Below are 23,358 nucleotides of genomic sequence, written 5' to 3'. Positions count from 1 at the left end.
TATTCCTAATTTTTTTACTAGTTGTATAGAAATGTAAGTTCTGTTATATTATTTGCATGTTTACTGTTCTATAAAATCTTAGAGCTTGTTAGCTCAAAACAAAATAAAATACATTGTTCTGCACTTTTTTTGCATGTATATATCTATAACCCTTGTGTGACAACATGAGAGCCAAAATTTGTATTTTTTAGAAAAAGGAGAACAAATAAACATTAATTACTGGGAACTGTAGCCCACTAGAGCCTTGTTAGCAACCACAAATACACAACAAAATCAAACTTGTAGGATGAGTAACTAAAACAAAAATGTTAGATTCCTTTTCTGCCTTTTTCCTGAAGTCTGTTGGAGTTTGGCTTGAAATAGTAATTCAGTTTTGGCTTTATTTGTTTTCTCACAACAGTGAAAATAAAAGTCAGTAAGCATTGCCATTTTCAGGAAATACTCAGGCTTCCATGCTTAATATAAATCAAGGATGTAGGAAAAAGTAGTCCCAAAATAAATGGCATGCTACTTCTGCAGTTTGACATAACTGCACTGCCTTTGTGCTTCTGATGGCCCTACAGTAACCCAAGTTTCTGTAATTTAACACCAGGCCCAGGAGGTCTATGTTCAGGTTTCAACACTTACATTTTCCTGTTTGTCCACACAGGATTATAATTTACATCTTAAAATCTGCTAAGTGTGTGACGAGTAAAATCTGGATATATGAGGATTTTACTCAGCAGAATATTCCAGAGTTTACCTAGCTACTTTGTTTGATTTAAGTGTTCCCATGGGAGACTTGCAGGACTTAGAAGTCATGTTTACCCAGTACATCTACTGTTTGGCCAAAGTACTTTTTACATGAAGTTGTTACTTTTACGTGCAATTTCAAAAGCGTTGGAGAGTACTGGGGAACCGTTCCCTGTGCCCGCTTCCTGCTGGGCTGCATTACAAGTATGTGTGTTGCACTGCGCAGCATGGGTGTCTACCTACAGAGGTGTTCTGGGGTGAACAGCACAATCACTGTCCAAGAACGACTCTCTGTAAAGGACAAGCTTTGGTTGCCCAAGATCAAGGGAGTATTCTGGGATGAGTATATCTGTTCTTCCAATGCCCATGCTTTCCACTAATCTGAGTTTTCCATAATACATAGTCAGGTAAGGCTTCCAGGATAGCATCTCCCTTACCACTTCCCAAATGGCTTCTCTGGTTGAGAGGACCCAGGTACAAGGGCAACAGCACGTAAGTTGATAAGGTTGATACGCGATCAGATGATGAGGATGTGCCCAGCTCAAGCTCTTAGCATGAGGGCTGTAACCTGGAACTCAACACAGTATCAAAGACCGTAGGTAGTCTCCTGTAACCTGAAGTTACAGCATCTCGTTCTGTGCTAGCAGTAAGAATTTATGTAGTGTCTGTAGCTAGCTGATTGAAAACATGAGCCAACTGTCAGCACTGCCTTCCAGGAAGCTTGGCTGCTCCAAGAGCTGCTTCTATTCATTGTACATCAGCCTGCGTCCCCTTTCTTGCTGTTGCTATTGAATTGGGGTCTGTCTGCTGAAGCAAGAAACCTAAGTACTGTAAAAAGCCCAGCACAGAATTGGCCAAATACTCTCTTAGACTTCTTTAGCTTGACTATGTTTAAAGTATCTTCTATTCTTAAAATGTTAATTTATTGCTAATTGCCTCAAAATTAAGGAAGCATGAAATATAAATATCTTCCAACTTCAACCATTTTGTTGTTAGTTTGAAATGGGAGAATAGGCAACAGCCAATTACTTATCTGTAAACTTTGTACAACAAAGAAATATGGCATGCAAATGATGTGTTACCCAGTAGAACTGAGGAAAATAAAAACAACTAGTAAGTATACTGGGATTGAAAGACAGATAATGACCATTGTTGAAAGAGGAAAGCAATCAGATAAATGAGTCTAAGAATTATTGATTTTCATTATTTCAATTAAAATAAACCAAAATTGGAGTGGTAGAAAAATTACATATGTTTTTAAAAGCAATGTAGTGGCACAATTATGTGTAGTATAATGCCAAAATAAAGATAATGCCTAGTTTTGATTATTGGATTGAGCAGGCGTTAATAAAATTAGAAAGTCTTTTATTCCAGTTTTTGGTTCTTTACTACACCTCATCTCTTTCTAGAGGAATGAGGCAGACTTTGAACAAAGCAAATGAAGTTACAGTAAAAGATGCTGAGGGTTGTGTTAAGTTCTTGATTCTTCTGTTTTTGTAAATGATTTTCAAGCAGAAGCAAGAGGTGCAGAATAATAACACAGTAATCAATATGATGTTACAAAATCAAAACAAAATGGAAGACTTAGCTCTCCAGAAGATGGGAGGAATAGGCAGAAGTAAAATACTGAGAATGATGCAGACTGATATTTGAGTACAAGTTTATTCCCTTTGGGGATTAATGAATGACAGCAAAGCAACATTAAAAAAATTAAAGAACTTTCCTATGCAGCTGCACTTGGGGACCCTGTTATATTTGGTGCCTTAGCGTTCATCTGATTCACTACAATAGTGCTGGTGTTGGAACTACGTAATGTGTGGATGGAACTACCATCTGCACCCTGCAAATTTCAGCATCAAGTGACAGATACTGCCTATCAGGAAAGATGGGGAAACATCAACTATCTGAATTGTTCCAAGAGTAGATCGTTCTGGATAATGGGTGCTTGCAAGGGTAAGCAATGATGAAAGCTGAATATATATATGGTTTGAAGACAACGTCAGGAAAAGTAATGTCAGATAAAAATACTGATTACTTTTCTATGTAATTATCTTCTCAGGCAGTATTAGAGTTGATTGTGAAAAGAAACAAAAATAACTGCCAAAGTCATTGTCCTTGTTCAGGTGAAATATCTGCTAAGAGGGGTTTATCTTGTTGAAGACATCAGAACTGTGACTAATGTGATAAATCTCATGTAAAAAAGAAAAAAATAGACATCAGGAAAAATGATGGTATTATGAGTGCTCTTACCAGGGAACTCTACTGTGCCTCTGGAAGGACGCAGAATTGGGCTGCACAAAGCACTTGCCTGTAGGCAAGGTTCATAGCTTAGCTTCCTGGTGGGATTGCCTTGATCTGCATGGCCTCTCTCTCTCATCTTAATATTCTGACAGACTTGAAGGATGGTGTTTCTTGTGCTGAACAGGAATAGTTTTGTGACAGTTGTTTTGGCAGAATTTTTCCAGCCGTTTCCAGTAATAAGACTGGAGGAAAAAATTGTTTTGCCTACATAAAATACAAATTAACTTTCTAGTGATTTGCCTTTCATTTGGATTTGAAGTTCATTGAGGGATGAATTTTGTTCTAGGAGCACCTTGTCCTGTCACCATTAAAATCATCCCAAGTTCAGCCAGATTCTAAATCTTTAATGGTCAGTAGAGATGTGTTCAGTTTTAACAGTTGACTTCCCCAAAGGTGCATTTGCACTGGCGTGCCACAGACTACAGCAGAACAGGTATATTCACAGGGGTTGAATCCTTGTGCTCCTGAAATTTATCTTGGCTCTGGATGCAGGTACTAAGAGAAGCAATCTCTAGTCTGGCCTTCAACTCTACCACTTGTCCCCAAAAGCAGAGGAACAGGGATTTGCTGGGTACCAGCAGAGAGAGTGGGGTGCAGAGAAACGGGGACCTGGAGATGGTAAGAGAATGAGATCTGCTGAGGAGACGTTGCTGAAGGAGCACCCAGGACACAGAGGCAGGAGCAATAAGATGATGGATGGGGAGCAGAGACAGGAGCAATAAAATGATGGATGGGGAGCAGAGGGTCAAGGCTGAGTTCGGTTGAGGGGCCTCGACAGAAGCAGAGACAGAGCCAAGGGGTGGAGAATGGGGAAGGGGAAGAAAAGTAGATGGAATCTGGGATTTGGAGGTAGAGGAACAGACCACAGGAACCAGGGGAAGAGCTGACCAGGTAGGGGCTCTGGTACTAGTTTCAAGGGGTGGGAAAAGAGCTCGTTGGGTGATGAGGCTTGGTAGGAGAGGAAGATGGGATTAAGGCAAGGGGTCAGAGGTGAGGATGGGAGAGGGTTGGGTTTGTTTGGGTTTTGCCTTTTTTTTTTTTTAAGATAAATAGAAAACTGCCTAGCATAGTGCTTACCCCTCCAGGTAGGACTGCGTCCCAGAATCTCAGTTTCCTGGTTTCTCTCCAGTCAAGTCATCAAGTAGCTGTAAAACTCATTGGTGTAAAATGTTTTACACCCTCTTGTTTATCCACAGTTGTTACATTCTGTTATTATTAGTTACTTTTAAGCTAACTGATAGAGGTCTGTGCAGTAAATGTGTGAGCTTTAGCGCTGCAGCTAAGTCATGAGGGATAGTGGTATGAAGATATGTAAGGGGATTTGTTATTTTCAGGGTGGTTTTGTTGTTGCTAAAATAAAAACCACACCACAAAAAAACCTAGACAATCTCTTGCATGTATGCAGAACTCCTTCCTAAAGTAGCAGCTTTGGGTTGAGAAAATGGAGCATTCAGCTGTAGTAATGTCAGGATCCATGCTATGTATATACTTCGACTATCTTGCACTCTGTATTTTCTACCACATTTCAGCCTTTTTCAGTGCACAGATATTAGATTGTTAAATGATTGGTTTCAGCAGCTGGTTTCATTGTCATTGTTCAGCATACGCACAAGGCTTCTTTACTTCAGGTTATTTCAGACCTACTCTGAAAACTTTTTTTTAATTTCTTTCTGATTGTGCTTCACTATATTGGCTGGATCACTGTTACTTTCACAGCATTGCTTTAAGATAGGTCTGTATTGTCCCTATTTCACATATGGGGAGCAGAGGAGTACTTCTAAGAGTAAAAGTATCCACTGAATTTTGGGAGCTCCATTTGAAATATCTTGCATGAGGGTGGCTTGGTTTTGGGATCATCCCCCTCCCCGTTCCTCCTCAGTGTACTGAGTAGTGGATTGCAATTTAACTCAAGCCAAACTTTTTAGACCCGAGCTCTGTTAGAGCTGGGAGTGCCCAGCTCTAACATTTTTTATTTCATTATAACTGATATTATAACATGTTGCAGATGAAAAAAAACACCATTAGTCTGTCTTGTTCCTGCTATCAACAGGCCTCTGTGTTGATTAACAAAAAAATCAAATACAAAAATATACAGATTTCATAATATGACTCAAACTGCCCTTTTAGACCTTCTAACATTAGTGAATTTCAGGATTAAGTTGCTTGAGTAACTTGAATATTGCTCCCTTTGTAAGTACGTATTAAACACAGTATTATTATACACCATTCCTCCCTCTTCAACTTCATCCTTACAAGAGAGTACAACCTGAACCTAATCGGGATGCAAGTCAGGATGCAGAGTGATAGGAACTGCTATCTGTAGCCTCTCCCACCTCCTCTTCATTTTACAGAGAAACTAGAAAGTGTAACATAAGAAGGGTCTTGTGGTTACCACAGCTGAATGCTACTCTCAAAAATCTGGATTCTACTCTTGTCCCTTTCTGATACCTTATGCAATGCTCTGGAAGTCAACTGAACCAAACAGGTAGTCACTAATTGCCTATATCTCATTTCTTAGAAGCCTGAACTGCACCCTCAATTGCCAAAATGTTCACTCCCCCCTCACCCAGGGGGATGGGGAGGAGAGTTGGAAAGGAATGTAAAACTTGGGGTTAAGGTAAGAACAATTTAATAATTGAAATAGAATAAAAATGAAAGAACAATAACAACAATAATGACAATAACAGTTATAATGAAAAGCGTGAGGGAAAGAATAAAATCCAGAGGGAAAGGAAGAAAGAAACACGTGGTGCACAGTGCAGCTGCTCACCACCTGCCAACTGATGCCCAAGCAATGACCTGCTCGCCCTGGCCAACTGCCAGTATATATGCCATGCGTGCTGTCCCATGGTATGGAATACCTCTTTGGCTACTTCAGGTCAGCTTGCCTGTCTGTGTCCCCTCCCAATTCCTTGTGCTCCTCTAGCCTTTTCACTAATGAGGTCTGAGAAACTGAAGTCTCACATCAAAGCCAAAACACAGCACTGTACTAGCTCCTAAAAAGATAATTAACTCCATCCCAGCTGAAACCAGGACACCTCTTAACTATGCCATAGCAGTTCACATGTTGGCTATATGTATGTAAAATTTTCTGTTAGACAAGTCCACAGTGTAATCTTACAGGCACTTTCCAGCACCCTGAGCCGCAGAAAACTTGCAGTCCATGCAACATGTAAAGACTATATTGCACAACAGCTTTCAATAAATGCTTCTCAGAAATTCAGTTGCTGGTAGGGTTATTTTTACTTCTACTATCAGTACTTCCAATAAGCATCACTATTCTTCCTTTCTTTCAGTTAAACCTTTCCAGTGAAATCTGCAACCTGGGCCTTGCCTGCTTTACTGTTTTTTTTGTTTGTTTGTTTTGTGGGGGTTTTTTGGTCAGGAATATGCAAAGAAAAGAATTCAACTTTCATTTCTTTTTCTTTTCATTTGTCTACATTGGATCAGAAGCTCAGGTTTTTGACTGCTATGCAGTTTCTTTTAAAGGTGCTTCTAGGTGTGTGTAGTGGTTACAACAAACACTGCAAATGGTCCTGGTAGGAAAATAAGCTGTATGGGTGGTGGTTTAAATTTTAGTGCCATGTTTTTGACAGCTTAGCTATGTAAAAGAATATTAATGTATCTGAAAAATCCAAACATCACTTGGAGTTTTTAAAACCCAGAGCCTTGCATGTTCTGAGCAGTGAAAAGAGTCCATATTAGGGTATTGCGGAAGAGATGGAGGGAGGACACAGGATTGTGCATGTCGTGTCTGCTTTTCTTCATGTGTTAAACTGGTAGGGCTACGACAGTGAGCTTCTATGTTAACTTTACCCAAATAATAAAAACTTAGAAAGGATGTCTGAGCTAAAGGTACAATAAATAACACACACACTGAACACTATAGGTTATTGGTGATGAGGAAATCTGAGGCAGCAGTGTTTACAGCCTAATGGCATGGAGATCAGCAAAGATAAGAAGAGGAATGCGACTGTTGACTGGGCGTCTTGAATTTTGGGACAGGCAACAACAAATGTTTTTTGGAAGCTTTGCATAGTCGAAGGAGATTTTATCCAACATGGCCTAGATGAAATCTGAACTGACTACTTCAAGAATCTGCAACACCATGGCATATTTATAATCTGTAAATCTGTAATCTTTAAATTTGATAGTATCTTTGCAGTATGGTACCTTTAAATTTTACCTTTAAAGTGCCAGAGAACACTTGCTGGATTCTGCATTTTAACTGTCTTTCTCTCTTTGGCTTCTGCCAGATTATTTGTTAGTTTTTGTACTTTTTGCAAAGTATATAAGGCAACTGTGTGGCTGTATATGCAAGAGAACAAAGCTGTTGCATGTATTGCAAAACAGCAGGGGATTCATGGCCAAGGCCTGCAGACTTGTCAAGGGGAACAGAGCTTAAAGAGGAGTAGCATTTATTTACAAGCTTCCAAAGACATAGAGGCTGTGCAGCTTTAAAAGTTGCAGTCAGGCCTTTTTGGGGCAGACCAAGAGGTGGGATTATGGGTAGTGGCTAAATGTCACAATTCCAAGTTTCCAGGTGTGTCTCTAAAGGAGGATGGTGAGCTCTGCTGCTCACTTCATTTGATGGCACAGTCTTAGATTGTTTTTTGTTTGATTTAGCTTCCCTAAATAATTGCCTTATTCAAATCTGAAGCTCTATGCTTTATAACATCGGTTTGGTGGGTTGGGGTTTTTTTGGTGCTATTGTGGTGTAGCCAGAATTTGGGTCATGAAAAATGCATGCTTAGTCATTTGAGTAAGCATCCAGATTATAGTCATGTTTCTGCAGCCAAGCCTTACTCCATCTTTCTCAAAAAGCAAGATAATTTTTATTTCTGATACAGAGGCTAAAACACCCTTTATTAGAAATTGCCTTGGTGAGCATGTTGCAGAGTTATGAAAAGGCTTCACTTTCATATTCCAAGTCCCAAGTTCTTGTGGTATTCTCACCTAAGGCTCACAGGGATAAGCAAAACAGGCATAGGTATTTATGTAACAGTCCTTTGGGAAATGAGCAAAAACATTTTTCCGGTAGTGCTTCCAATGTCACTGTATGTTCTAGAAACTAAAGTGCAGCTATCGCATAGCATCTCCCAGAGACCCTATGAGAGTCCTGGTGTTCTCCAGTTCTGCCAGCATTCATGAAACTTGTCTTAGGGGTGTCTTGTTTTCTCTGACTCTCTTCTGAATCTCCCTCATGCTGCATTTAACGAGTGCGTGTACACCCAAGGAGGTTTTCTTGCCAAGGCTCACCTTTTCCCTTCTTTTATGGCAATTGTCTTTATAAGTATCTCCCTTAAAAGTGAACAGGAAATAGTATTTTGACTGCGTGAAAACTTTATCAAATACAAAAATTTGTATTCCCCACATTTAGAAACACTCATGAGCCTTTAAAACTCCTCATGAGAAATGAGAATAGCCATACCCATCTCAAAATAGACAGTGGTTCCCACTCAGCTGGGGTCTGAGAAATTCAGGGCTATGTCCCTGCTTTGCCAGCTTGTGTTTCAGTAGTGGAAACTGGGAGACATAGCACACTGTGGACAAGCAGAGAGTTCTCTGTAAGAGCTGTGAAGACCCTGATCAAATTCAGGCAAAGGAAGGATCTTGAAGTGAGTTTCTGTACTCAGACTCAATAGAGAAATCAGATTTTGATTATCTGATATGTAAATACAAGGTCTCGGTGGTTTTGAATGTCTGTTCTGTCCAGGACCTAAGAATTCTTTTCTATCCATCTGTTGTATATTTTTGTGTGGAAACTTTTAGTTTTGACTAAAATAGTTATAATCTTGCAGTTGGAGATACAGCTAGTGATGGATAATTATGAATTCTGGCAAAGCACCCCCCCTGTTCAAAATATCACAGCTTCTTAGTTTAGAATAGTCAACTGCTAGGAAGAAGCTGAGACTTCAGGAGCTTTAAGGTTTAATACATTAAGGTTTGAAAAATGTCTTCAGATTCTGCAATAGTTGGTATCATCATTTAGAATTAAGCAGTGTTTTGAAAGTGATTGCATTTGACCTGGTTGAGCTTGTACTGCATAGTTGTATGATGAGAACAATATATCACTGTCTTGATGTTCTTTCCCTGGATCTCGGGGATTCTCCTCCCTCACCCGAAACAGAGCAATGAGAGTCGGGAAGCTTGCAGTGGTAGAGATGCTGGGGTGCTCTTCAGAGCTAGTCTCTTGCTGGTTGTGAGTAGCCTTTATAACTTCCATTAGTAACTAATGGGGGCAGGAGGATCACAAGTGCGCCTCTGAATTTGGGCAAATAACCCCCTCCATCTTATGACACATGATAATCATATGGTGAAGACAAACCAAGAGACAGTTTCTAAAGGTTATCAAGTTACTACTGTGTGTAAAAGTGTTATATGGCCACATATAAATAAATACACAAGCATTTTTGGTGATAGAAGTATTAATCCCTGAAAGCTGAAATTACCACCACCTGGCAGGTGTTGGACAAAATCCTGCATATTAAGCAGGTATCATCCAGGTCTTACGCAGTGCTGCATGGTGTTCAAAATCTGCATGTTTCCCTTACCCTTCCTGTCTCCACTTAGGGATCCATCTTCCCGACTGATGGACAGAGCATCATGGCTGAGTGCCTTTTCCCCTTGCTACTGCCTGCTGTGAAGTGTTGAATCAGCTTTGTTGAGAGACCAGCAGCTGCACAGCTCAGACAATCTGTTTCTCTGTTAACATGGCTTTAGTGCGGATATGTTTTCCTGATTCCCTGATGTGTCATGTCTAGGAGAATGATACTGGATGGCACATTGCTTCTGTGAAATCATCACCTCCGAAGTCATTAACACTTTTGTGGGGCAGTTGTTTCCACAGTACTAATGTTAGTTGGAATCAGGCAGGGGACCTCAGGCCAGAAAGATCTTCTGAATCCCTTTTCTCCATTGCCCCAGCTTTCTCACTCCCTCCTCCCCTTCCCCAAGCCCAGACTTCTCTCTCAGGCATGCTGACTTGTGGAAATGAGCCAGTGTTGCAGTGTACCACAAGCAGATACTGCTGCAGGCAGAGCGGGGGAAAGGACAGTGTCTTAAGGGAGGGAAATGGATGTATGTTTCAGCTCAGAAAGATTAAAAGGATTGACATTCCTGGAATGATTTTTGTTTGGCAGTGCTTTTGCTACATCTTGTTTTTCTGACCCCTGTGCAGTCCTTAGCATGGTGCTGCTTTAGCTGAGACATCAAAACATTAGGTTTCCAAATATTCTTGGGATCCTCCTCCTCTTCCTTTTGCATGTGTAGTCATGAGGCAGCCAACATAATGCAGAAAGCAGAGAGGAAATCAATTCAGGAATGTGAAGGAAATGCTCTTGATTTTGGCAAGGAGAGACCCTTCCATTTAAGCTACTCTGTTCTACCTTTGTGGTGTCTGACTGCTTTCTGCCATCTGGTTGCAGGGAATGTGGAGCAGTTCTCTCTAACGTCTGTCAAAGAAATGGAACATGGATGATGGGGAGGGAGCCCTCTGCTCCCACCTCATGCCACAGCATATCCTGGTATGGGGAAGATCTTTAGAGGGGGGACCAAGGTGACTAAAAAGTGGGCAGCAAAACGGAAAGGTGCTCCTTGCCCTCTGAAGTTCAGGGGAAATAAAGTCTGCTTGCCCGGAGCAGCCAGGAGCAGTGACTCATCAGGAGCTTGCAGAAGTTCTTGGCTGATGAAGGAGAGCCTCCAGGGTTTTATTGCTTGACCAGGCAGGGTGGGAGTCTGGATGGGCTGAGCAAGTAACTCAGATGGTTATTTTTGTATGAAGAAGAGGAGCTATGGCTCAGGAAGGGTTTAAATTGGAAGGATGGGACGTTTATGTGATGAGGAGATCTTCCTTAAAGGTAGTTTGCATGGTGTTTCTTGAAGGTTTCTGAAAGGAACTGGGAAGGACTGTTATGCTGTGTATGAACTGGCAGCTCCCAGTTGTGTTCTAGGAAGTGTGTGTTTTCCAACGTCCTGGATATTAAAGAGCACTTAATCAAGTAGTGAGTGCTGTAAGGCATTAGCTGCTCCAGGAGTGTGCTGTGGGGCTTGGGAGAAAAGTAATGTTTTTGATTGCTGGATTCTGATGCTGTTCTCGTGAAGCAGAGCTGTAACCCCAGGTGGCTAAGCTAGTGCACAGAGCAAAATGAATCAATGAGAATTGCAACATAAATAACAGTTTTACTGCACTGTCACTTGCTTATGTTGACTCCATCTGTTGAATTCCCTCTTCCCCCAGTTTATTTCTTTTCTTTCCTTTCCTATGTAATAGCTTACATGTCTTTAGAATATATATTCAGACAAAATAAGCACAAGTAGTCTTGGGAGAGCAATTTACTTTCCTTTTTCTCTTAATGGCTTCCTTTGCATTTCTAGCCTCTGCTGAATGCTGCATGGTTTTGTTTCCATTCACAGTCATACCATTCTCTATCATGTCTTTGCTGTACACAATAAACAGTTCCAGGGATCTTCATGCCTGATGGACCTTTAAACCATCAACCACTGAGCTATCTACCGAGTTGTGACTTAGAAACAGATAAGAGATATTTGCTTGAAAATGCCAACAGCAGAGCTTGCACAAATGTGAGTGTGAAAACATATGCAGCAGTGATTTGAAGCGAAGAGAAATCCTAGATATCCTTGCTGAAGATTTTAGGGTTTTGTTTTATTTTTGAAGATAAGTCAAGTTCCCACAGGTGACAGCTTTCAGGAATGAGTTTTTGACATGCTGGTCAGATTAGCTCAGATTCCCAAGAACTGTGTGAAATCTCAGTATCTCTTTGAGGGGTGTGGGGTAAAGTTGCTGTCAGTGCCACTGATGTCTAGGATTTAGCAAGTCTCCCCTTAAGGTAATGCTTAAAAGAAGTAGATGAGCCCTGCAGAATGGGAGAAGGAAGATTTGAGAGTTCTTTGTTTACTTCTGGGTCCTTGTGTTTGGATGATTTAGTAATACTTGAGATAGATGGTGCAACAGAAGAGAGAGACACTGCTTGGCCTGTTTGGTCATGTGACAGAAAGCACAAATGTGGGTGTCGAGAAAGGAAATGTGAAAAAAAGAGAAAGAACAGCAATATATGAGAAAGAACTGGCCTGTGGTGGCATATTGCCAAGCTTTGCATGCATGGATGACAATCTTAAATTCATGTGGAAGGGAAAGGGAAGTCAGCTAAAAGGGAGTTTAGGTGTGTGAGCAGTGATATGAGAGGATGGTATCCTCATTTTGAATCCCACTACCAAGTGGTGGGGCCATAGAGGAGAACATAGCTGCAGTTGAAGGGTTCCCTACAGGCTCATTAAGGTATGCACTGTCAAAAAGTGGGGCTAGGGTGCAGAGCAGAATAAAAAGACAGATGCATGGCAGGTGTCTCCATGAATTCAGCACGCACCTCGAAGAGCCTCCGTGTATTGGGGATGGATGTCAAATCCTTCCTGGGAGTTCTTGAGTGATTTAATCTTCATATCTTTAGTCACACATGGAAAAAATACAGAGGAAGGCTGGCGGGCAGCACTGGTTCCTCTTGGAGCTACTGTTGCCTGTGATTAATGAGATGCAATATGTTTCTAATTTTTGCTTCTACCTTGTTCAGTATTACTACTTCTGTGTTAATTTTGATACATTTATTAGCATGAAGACTGGGAAAGGGAAGATTAGATTTAGATCTTCTCAGTACTACTGTTTCTGGTCTGTGCCTTCTGCCACATCCTGCTCCAACAAAGATGTGCCATGCCTCACTCATCTTGGTATCAGTGCCCTGCTGTCCCACACAACTGTACAGGTGGGTTTCATGGTGGTTAGCACTGAAATGAGCATTAAGCATTCTGAGTAACATCTATGGTATTTGCTCTTTCCCCTTCTTTCTGTGGAAAATGTGTGTAGAGTGCAATGGCTGTTGTTACTAATTAGATATGTTGTTGGGGGGGTTGCATGGGTTTTTTTAAAAAGAAAAAAGCGTAAAACTATATATATGTATAAAAAAAGTCATATCGTTGGGATGGGTGGGTGTTAGGGGTTGTTAAAATGGGATATAGCAACTGTGCTAAAATGCGATATAGCAACTGTGGCTGTCAATATTGGAAAGTGTGTGAGAGGGTCACATCCTGGCAGACACACATTCCATCCCATTTCATGACCATGAAAAGTGCTAGTATGTTTTTTTGGAGGTGTTGCTGGATCAGAGTCACTGCACAGGGGAAAAGCAAAGGTAAGGAAATAAAATTTAAAAAAAACACAAAGGAGAGAGTTTTTTGTGATGGCCATACTTCTTGTGGAAATCTGTGTCTCAGTCTCAGGTTACCCCCAAGACAGCTCTGACTCCTGTACAGGCAAGATGTATCCTCATGGGAAATTTCACTATGGCAGGGTAGCAAAACTGTTGGCCGTGGTGTACGTCTCAAAGTTTTAAGTCACCTTTTATATGCTGTGATTCAAGCATATAAAGGTGTTAGACACCTAGAAGATCAAGATTATGGTCTTTAATTTGTTTTAGTGTTCTATGAGTACCTAAAGACAAAGCAGAGGGACGGTTTTGATGGACTTATGATCTGAGGAGGTGCCATGTCATTTTGTACTGCTGGAATTTTCTTGAACAGCAAAGTTTACAAATGAGCTGTATTACTTTTGACAAGCCAAGGATTGAGATGTACTGAAGCCAAGTCACCTGAATCCTTGTTAACAGAGTTTATGTACTCTTAGCTGGCAGGAGTGAAGTTTTTGTTAAGGTCCTCCCCCACTCTTTTTTTTTTTTTTCCCCTCCTTTTCAAAAGCAAACTTCATATTAGGCACTAGAGTGAAACTGCAAAGTAAAAAGTCATCATTTTCAGCTGGGATTTTAGATTTCCTCAACTCAGAAATGCAGAAAAAGTAAAAATAATGGTAGAGCTACAGGTTACTTTATTTTTATCACAGTCCCAATTTCCTGTAGGTATTTATGCCATATGAAGTTTTGGAAAATTTTGCATTATGCTAGTAACCTGAGTATGCTATAGGTAGAGCAATGCTGGCACATCTGGCTGAACATCCTGCATTTTGGGTGCTGCAGTTACTGGGTGTCCCGTGCTGTGTGCGTGCAAGCACTACAGTCAAAATCCTGCTTTGAGGAAGGAGGTGATAGTTTTGGTGGTGAAGAGCATCTCAGTATGGAGCAAAGCCCTGTCAAGATACTACACACCAAAGATCAGACATTGAAAGAGTGGGAACCCAAAATCTGTAGCTCGCCTGTCTGTCCTGCGTGTCTGCCTATTCCCAGAGAAAGAGCAGGTTTTAAAATGAGGGGTGGAAAGACCTTTAGAGCACCTCCCGGTTTTGTCTTGTCTCAGATGGTCATAATATGCGTATTAAAGAATCAAGGAAAGAAAGGGTGTTTTGTAGTGTGTCTGAGTTTTGGAAAGGGCTTTACAGCAGCTCTCCCCAGATGCTGAGTATTGACAGCAGATACTGAATGCAGTTGTCAGTGATGGCGAAATGGCAGTGTTTTGTGGCAGAAGTTGTCATAAGGAAGGTAGAGAGGAGCTGATCTCTAGGCCTTCTTGTATAAACAATCATTTGAAGATGTTCGTGTCTGGTAACAGCATGTTAGTAGCTGTTGGTGATTTATTTTTCTTTTAAAATACAGTTGTGATATTTTGAATAAAATAGAAGCCACATGTAGCTGGTTTGTAGCTTGTCACAACTGAGTACAACTGGAATCTTAAGGTGCCAGCAAGAGTTATTTTTCCATCCACACAGCATAGTATTAAAATGCAAAGTAATCTTGCAGTTGTAGCAAAATGCATAGCATGCTTTTTATTTATATATACCCCATAGTATTGAATGTACAGTCACATACCTTGGCACTGCAGTTCAAATAGATTAATGTAATATTATCAGAGTATTTATCAGGACAGTAGCTTTTCTTCATGGGCATTTTTTGCTCGTTTTTGTGCCTGTCTTTTCTAACCTCATATATGCAATGCAAGGGGATAACTTTGAAATATATACTGGCCCACTGCTTTGCCATTTCAGTTGTATTTGCCATATCACCACTAATATTTATGAACAAAAACAGTTGACCTTTGCAGAGTGAATGACTAGATGCATATGTAATTAGATAATTAATAGTGGTATGTCTCATTTATTTACCTCAGGTGGTATAGTCATATTGGGTGCCTGGTGGTGATTTGAATACTGCTACAATAAATAAAATTCAGAACCACACCAAAGGTATTTTTGAGACACCTAGTTGATTCACTGCAGGAGAGGGGCGTGGAGTGAAATAATATTTATGTGGTGTGTGCTCTCTGGGGATGAAGAAGCAGGAATGCTTGGAGAGCTAAATTATTTGGCAGATTTGCTGTACGTCCAGTATGCACACTCTTACAAAAGATCACATATCTCTGCTAACCTATTCTTTTTATTTTTGTCCATTCTACACTTTCCTCCTGTTTTCCCCTTAAAACATGTGCTTAAGGAATTTGAAGCCTTGTATGTTAACAAGAAATTGGTTTCAGAGTGTGACTCTGACACCACATGCAAGCAGTCCTCTCCGAGTCCACTTCATTCTCATTTATGCTGGCAAGATACCAAAGATCTGTTGTAGCTGTTGCCATTTCGAAGTATAAGCTGAGATTGGAAAACTGGAGAGAAGAGGTGTATAGAGAAGGCCCCCCAGTGGAGATGGTAAAACCCTGATACTCAGTAGGCTGAATGAAAGGATTGGATACCAGGAGCTGGAGTATTGCAAAATTGTGCTACTTGAGTGTTATTACTGACTATTTGTTAACTTGTAGAAGCCCACCTCTGGGACTGGCTGTCTACCTGAGCACTGATGGAGATGCCAGTTAATGCCAACTGTGGCAGCAGCTTGGACAGCTCTGTGGGAATCAGGATGATGGTTTGTTTCAAGGAAACCTCCAAGCAGATTTAATTTGTAATTGTCTAAGACAGGTTTGAAATAAAAGCAGAGAAGTGAAAGACTTTGTGATGACCCACTGTCTGTGCCTGCCCAGCCCTGGCTTTATCCCTTGTCTAGAGACTGATGCTTCAGTACTAAATAATTTGAGCAGAAATGTGTTCTATTTTTTTATTTTAAGAAAAAATTCAGTGCTTTCTTTGAGATTTGCATGTGTAGATTTTCCTTCTTGCTGGGCTGCTATTGCAAAAAGGCACATGCTTCTTGCTGCAGCTTGACTGACTGGCAGTGCTGATGCGTGAAGAAGAAAACCTGGATAATTTCAATTCCTTTAGTGTTCTAACACAAAGGATGGCTTTATCCCTTATGAAGAGATCTGAAAACAGATAAAGATTATTAACATTAAATTAATAGATGTAGGGCAAATAATCAGGATGTAATAAAAGACAAAATGTCCAAAACCATAGTGATAGCTCTTCCCACCCCCACCCCCCCTTGCTTCTTTTTGTAGCATAGAGGATGGAGGAGATGAAAGAAACATTATCCAAGCCTCCTTTTGCCATCAACTCCTCTTGAATAAAGAAAGACTGGAAGAGCTGCTCTGCAGCAAATGGTGTTAGTTTCCGTGTATCAGTGTGAATTTAGATTGCAAGGCTTATTTGTGGGATTCAGCATTTTTTCTAACAGCTACAAGCAAAGAGGAAAGAAAGCAAAAGAAGTTAGACATTTACCCGCTTGTGCCTTTTCTTTTCCCAGCTAGAAAAATAAACAAAAGCTATATTTAAATGCCTATATATCAGTATTATATGCTGACGACCCCTAGGACTGAAAGTCTCTACTGGTCCCATTGCTGTTTTAATAATGGGAAGCCTTCCTGTGAGGAAAATAGTGTAAAGATTATAGAACTGATTGTCAGTTGAAGGAGAGTTCAGAACCTGGAAGCGGTGCAAGTAAAAGATGCTTGCAGTGTCAGATGCTGCTTTAATGTGGCATGTGCAGTAGGTGAGAACTGAGCCTGTAACAGTTCTAATCCAAGCACTGCAACTGTTTGGAACTAGGAAGGATTACTGAAGTTCAAAATAAATAAAAAAGCATATATGGGGGTCTTAATCACCTATGTAGGGAATGGATAGCAGGTGTAATAGTAATCTGTGTTATCTGCTGGTGCATATTAAAGAGAGAGTCACAGAGAAGTCATTGCTTCCTGTCCTCAGCCTGTTTCATACCTGTGCCTATGCATGTTTTCTCTCTCTGTTGTTACGATTTCAGAGTCCAGAAAATCACTTGCTGCTCCCTGGAGTCCTTAGAAGGCTATTTCCTGTATAGATCAGACCATTAAGGTATGAGGGTTCTTGCTATCCTTCCTTGCTTACAAAACACTGAATCGATGGAAAAGCAAGTAGATGATAGTGTGTTCTTTTTAGTCTACTTTTTTTTTTTATTACGAAGAAATTCTGCACAGGGGGAAATTTTGCAGAGCTGGCCTTCCAGGCTGCAGTTTAGAATTAGGCCATTACCTCAGAACTGAAAGAGTTCAGGCCTCCCTCCACTGCCCAAGCCCTGAATTAGCAGGGCATCCTGGAGCATCTGTTGGTGTCTGCCCTGTTGTTCCTCAGAAACAGGCTGAGCGAACCCTATGTGCAGCTTTCTTGCCTCCAGCTTTTGCAGATACGAGGAAGAGTTATGTGAATCACTAGGGGTTAGTGCTCTGGAGTTCTTGTACTTTCTTGCCATCCATCACCTGTGTTTTTGGTGATCTCCCAGTGAATAATTGTTAATACTTGCTTCATCTGCTTCTTTTAGGCAGTGGTTCAGTAATGCTGAGCTCCAGCAAAAATACAGCTTTCTACCGCGTAGCTCCTGTTCCAAATTGTGTTGTCTGACCACACACATGGGCATCCCCTCGCTGTTATGCAAAGGCTGCTGTGCATTGTACATTGGATCACTGATCTGGCTTCATGAAAAATTGGGAGATATAGCATGTTTCTTGGGTTTGTCTTGTTTTGAAGTTAGGTTGGTTCATGATCCTGCCCACAGCCCATCATGACAATCTGTGACTCACCTGAACTATGTGGGAATTCTAGGGGGATGACTGGCAGCTCCTTGAACTGATACTGTTGGACAAAGCTGCCCTTTCCTCAAACCAACGTGAACCCGAAGTGCTGGAAAACTTATCTGAAACTCTGAGTTTGTTCACAACAACCTCTACACTTTTGTAGAATGTCAGGGGAAGCTGGTTGCAGTCTTATGAAAGCTGTTGCAACAATAGAAGCACAGACTGTTCAGGCTCAGGAAGATGCCAGAATGTCCATTTATGTTTTTTGCAAGTTTGTAGCATTTAACCACAGGGCTAGAATTTCAGTCTATTTGGAAGTCATCACCTAAATGTTGTAGAAATTGGTGCTTTAAACCCTGCCTGACTTTCATTTTACAGGTGTCTGCATCTATAAAGTGTCTTAAAAGTTGTAGTTATGGCTTCCAGTTTTAGACATAAGGAAAAGATTTAATTTATTTTTGAGGCTCAGAAGGAGAAATCTGAAGGTTAACAGTTGGTTGATATATCAGATGTTGCTTGGTATGTGTATCTGCTCTTTATTTTTACATTTCCTTTTCTCTGCTTCTCCAGGTGTCATCTTGACTTGAGTACTTTCAAGCTTGGCACTAAAGGAGTATATGAAACTTGCTGGTAGGGGTGGAGAAAAGAAAATGCAGCATCCTTGTGTATATCAAAACGCCTTGTAAAAGCTCTTTAGACAGTGAGAATTCAATTCTGTGAAACAATTTTCATAAGCACTTGATACAAACAGGAAAAAGAACATCTCTGCACACTGTGCAGGCACAAGATGTACAGGTTATAGTGCAGTTAACATTAGTAAAGAGAACGGTTATGTCTAATTAGCAGCATAGGATAGGTGAGAAGGTTTTTAAAGCGTCCTTCTCAGAAGTGGCATTAATCCAGTAATATCCAAGCAGTAAACCCTCTAATGCTTTTCTAAATGGCCTGGCTAGTCCTGAGGGTGTTTAGGCTTTATTGTTGCACATGTAATTTAATGAACTTTTAAAGAGACCTCTAGGCAGCAGCCCAAACTCAGAAGGGCAGAGAGGAAAATGCTGATAGACAGTCCTACTGAGCTAGAACGCAGTGGCTGTGAAGGAAAAGTTACTGAATGGGCTGATGGCTGAAAAAAGTAAAGCTACTGCACTTGCACTCATTAATGGGCTTTTTGTCCGAACTGGAGCCATCTCTTTCTCTAGGAAGTTATTTGTGTTGGAAATAAGGCCACAGCTAGGCTGGAGCAGGAAGGAGGAGGCGGGTAGTTAGTGATCTCAAAAGGTGTGCTCTGGGTGCAGAACAAGAGCTGTGGAAGAAGTAGGTTGGCTGCAAGGGCATTTAACTTGGCAAGAAAGCTTCTTCAGCTCTGTGTGCTCTGAAAATCTGGTGTCCCACTGGAGCCTTTGGGTCGGAGCTGAGGAAGCCTGGAGGTCATGGTGGTGGGGTTCCCTGCCCATTCAATTAAGGAGCCAGCAGCCCTCCTGCAGCAGCTTGTCTGTCCCCTCCTGCAGCCTCTCTGTGCTTCACAAAAACACTAGAAAGTGCACTCAGCAGAGGAGTGCTTGTCACCCGTTTCCTGTTCCCAGCCTGGAAAAGAAGCCTCTTACCTTGTCCAGTAGATCCCAAGGGCTTCCCCAGCATTTCATAAAGTGTTATGAGCATTTCCTGCCATGTTACTGTGTCTGTTTTGCTTAAAGGGATGTCAAAGCAGCAAAGAAGTGCAGGCTGTTTTTTCCCTAGTGATGCAGATTGTCTGTATTGGAGTCAATAAAGAAAACAGAACTTTTGATTTCCTTCCTGTGACCTTTAAATGATGCATTTCCCTATATTGAGAGGTGCCTGTGACTTCATTCATGCCTTAGCTTGGCAACTGGATGGAAAAGCGATCTTGCTTTCCTGGTCTGATTCATAGGTCCCTAATGACAGGTTACATGTTAATACTTGTTTTCAGCAGTTAACATGCAGTTGTGTTGTGACTGGGACCTGATAGCAAACATGAGTGAGAAGAGCTTCAGGCTAAATAAAGCCTAATAGTGCAGCAATGATACTTTTTGTTTGCCTACTTGAAAACAGTTTCCCCACAGTTGTTGTAGTCCTTTTCTAAGGCAAATAGATCAGAGGTGATTGGTTTTGCTTGTTTTCTCTTCTGTTTTAATGCATATAACAATGCTTTATATAGCATCAGTTTTGTTGCTGCTCCTTCATTGCAATGATTATTACTATAGGGCATAAAGTATCAAAATCTGATCACAGCCGCATTGTGTAGGAACTGTATAAATGTGCTGTAAAGAGAAAGTCTGTGTCACAAAGTGTTAGTGGTGTCTAGAGAGATGAGGCAGAGAAGAAAAGGCATGATTCAGCAATGTGCCCCTGTTGCACAAAAGCTCAGTTGCAGAGTCTGATACAGACCAGTTCTTCAAATAATAAGGGACGCATTTCTTGTGTACAAATTTGCAGGATCAGGAAAGATGAGCTCTTACCTCTCTTGTAGAGATTAGTGCCTTTAAAATAAACTGGCCCTGCATGTGACAGTGAAAGAAGTTGAAACATCTATATAGTGAAAAGTCCCTTTCCCAACCCTGATAGGGCCAGAAATTTGTGTAGTATTTAAGAAGCCCATTCAGAGTCAGTGTGAAATTCCTCATTGCTTTAAATCTCATTGAACTTAAAGGATTTGCATTGCACCCGGAAGTCTCTTCTCCCAGCAGCTGAGGAGCAGGTGGGAGGGTTATTGTCCTTAGCAGAGGGGTTCTCTTCTGTTTGCAAGTACTGCAAACAAATAGGAAAAAAATTGCTGTTTCCCACCCAGAGGTGGGTGAGATAGGTTTGTCTCCATCTCAGATTCAAAGTCTCTCCTTACTGTCATTTGAGGTCTTTCCAGTTCCAAGGGACCAGTTGTTTCTGTATTTCTAAGAAGCTGGGCAGCCCAGAGATGGTGCAAGTCTTGTGATGGCTTGGCATCCTTTGGCTGGAGAAAGTGCTAAGAGGAGCCTGTGCCACTATCTTTGAGCTCAATGCATGTAGGTGCCGATTTGAAGCAGAATGATGCTGGCTCACTGACATTGCTCTCTCCTATTTCTTTACAGCTCCTGTATGACAACCCAAAAGCCCGTCAGGAAGTAGAGTATCATTGGCGAGCATCAGGGTGTCCCCACATTGTCCATGTCCTGGATGTTTATGAGAATATACATCATGGAAAGAGATGCCTCCTCATTGTCATGGAATGGTATGGACCAGCAGCGGCCCCCCATCAAACAGCGGACTTTGAGAGGGTGGAGGGAGTGGTAGAATGTGTTGGATGTTAGATGAGAGTTAGGTGAGCTTTCTCAGCAGCATGATTTTGGTTTGCACAGCAAACCTTTCGTTGTCTTTATGGTACTGGTAGGGAAATGTATAGCTGCTCCAGCTGTCTTGTATGATGGAAGAATGAGGAATCTTAACCAGTAAATAATTTTTCTTGTACCCCGTGACAATTGCCCTCATTAAAACATTGACTAATTAAGACCATCTTGAAAGATATGTCTCTACAAATATGATGCACTTTGATTGGTTTCCAACTTCAGATGTAAATCCAGTGATCTGACATGATCCTTTTTGCTACTATTTTGACTTTAACTTTTTGTGTTCTCTCCTTTATCTGTAATACCACAGTTACTGTTGTCTTCACTGGGGACAAATTAATCCTTTTCAGTATATTTGCTTCCTTCTTTCTTTTTTTTTTTTTTTTTCCCATCTTCAGCACTTAAAACAAGATTACTGGTCAGCCTCCCAGTGCTAGTGTATCTAACTTCCCAACTACTTGTGTCATGTTCCTTGTGACAGGGTACATTGAAAGCATCAAAATCTCTTGGTCTTGTTTTGTTTTCTGTTTATTCCATATCAGAATGGCTTTTTGCACTGATTCAGATGAGTGTGATGTTTAGGAAGCATTGGCATAGGAGGCACCCTGTAATCTTTTCTAACCTGTTCCTGCCATGGTTCTGTGCCATTACATGGATGCACAATCAGATGTTAATTTGATCTTTTCTGCTCGTGTAAAGTGGGGTTTTTTTTGTGTTCTTCGTTTCAGCATGGAAGGAGGAGAGCTGTTTAGCAGGATCCAGGAGAGAGGAGATCAAGCTTTCACTGAGAGAGGTGAAAAATCAGAAGTTTAATTTTAAAGTTTGTTAAAGATTGCTTCTCCCTTTCTCTGTCCCCTTGCTTAGTTACCTTACAGGAATTTTTCTTTAATTTGATTTTTGTTAGTAATTTTTAATTTTTTAAAGTTTTTATTTTTAAAATTTTCCATCTAACATTGTATTAAACAGTTATTTTTACAAGTTACAGAAAATCAGGAATTACCAGAATTGGCTAAGTTCAGGCACAGTGTGGAAGGTTTAGAGGAAAACTCTTCATACAAACCTGCTCAGCTTCATTTCTGTACCACCGCAGCCTGTGTTACTCTAGTCCCTGGTCTTCTGCTAGACCACCTCTGACATGATTAGTGCAGCTGCTACTATGATTTCTTTTCTGGTGGTCCCTCAAGCAGCATCACTGTGCACAGCTATACTGTTAGGTGATTAATATCACAAGGAAATCGCATCAGATGAAACATCTCTTATTCAAGGGTTTTAAAGTACTACTTGAAGGGAAGTATTATTAGCCTCACTGTAAACAAGCCTGCTTATCTATGATAGGGAATATGCACAAGTTAAAGACCTGGTGTGAGTTGGTGACAGAGCTTGCAGTAGAATAGTCTTGCCATTTTTATTGTCTTTGCTATTTATTATATGCGGAGCACCACAGGTGTGGTTGACTGTGGTTCTTCTTGTCCATTCACAACTCCTGTTGCTGCTCAGGAATAAAATGTTAGTGTTTGTAGCTAGTGCTGTGACAGAATGATTAGAAGAAGAAACATTTACACCCGAGCTTGTAAATTACTGTGACTGTTTTGCAAGTCTCTTATAGAGCCCAGGCTTTTTTTGATCCTGTGCTCCTGTGTTTCCTAGCCTGGGATGAATCCTTTAAGTGTTATGAAAGACTCATGTAGGGAAAATGAGCATTTTCAGGAAATTTATTTCTTCCTCGCTAAAATAAAAGATTCCAGGGGAAAGACTCTGATCATTAGTGACTCCACTGTGCTAAAAACGTGATTTTTCTAGATTAAATAGCATTGTATAATATCTTAAACACTTACTCAAAATCGTCTGGGAGTGTTAAACAAAAAAAAACACCTTAATTCTTTCCTGAGATAAATGAGTCTTGTTCCACCGCATTCCCGAGGTTCGCTAGCTGTTTATATATCAGCCACAACTTCCCATTAGGAGCCAAGGTTTTCCCTGAAGAAGATGAGTGTTCCTGCCTTCTGATTGGCCTTGCTTGAGATTGCGTAATTTCAGTCTCAAG

The 23,358-nt window shown here is 40.9% G+C and overlaps 1 protein-coding gene across 4 annotated transcripts in view; it reads left to right on the top strand.

The window, feature by feature from the left end:
- The window catches only part of MAPKAPK3 (MAPK activated protein kinase 3), a 50,582-nt gene that overhangs the window by 14,352 nt on the left and 12,872 nt on the right, over nt 1-23,358 (top strand). For all 4 annotated transcript variants that reach the window (XR_008821405.1, XM_056335611.1, XM_056335612.1 and 1 more), the window contains exons 3-4: nt 21,060-21,199; nt 22,043-22,107. Coding sequence is in view for 3 of the 4 variants with exons in the window: in XM_056335611.1 (XP_056191586.1) it covers nt 21,060-21,199; nt 22,043-22,107 (205 nt within the window). In the remaining variant the exon portion in view is untranslated. The remainder of the gene's footprint in view (nt 1-21,059; nt 21,200-22,042; nt 22,108-23,358) is intronic.

This window comes from Falco biarmicus, chromosome 4, assembly GCF_023638135.1.
Source record: "Falco biarmicus isolate bFalBia1 chromosome 4, bFalBia1.pri, whole genome shotgun sequence".
Lineage (NCBI taxonomy): Eukaryota > Metazoa > Chordata > Aves > Falconiformes > Falconidae > Falco > Falco biarmicus.
Note: the sequence above shows the minus strand (reverse complement) of the source record. Positions and strands in the feature narration are given on the sequence as shown.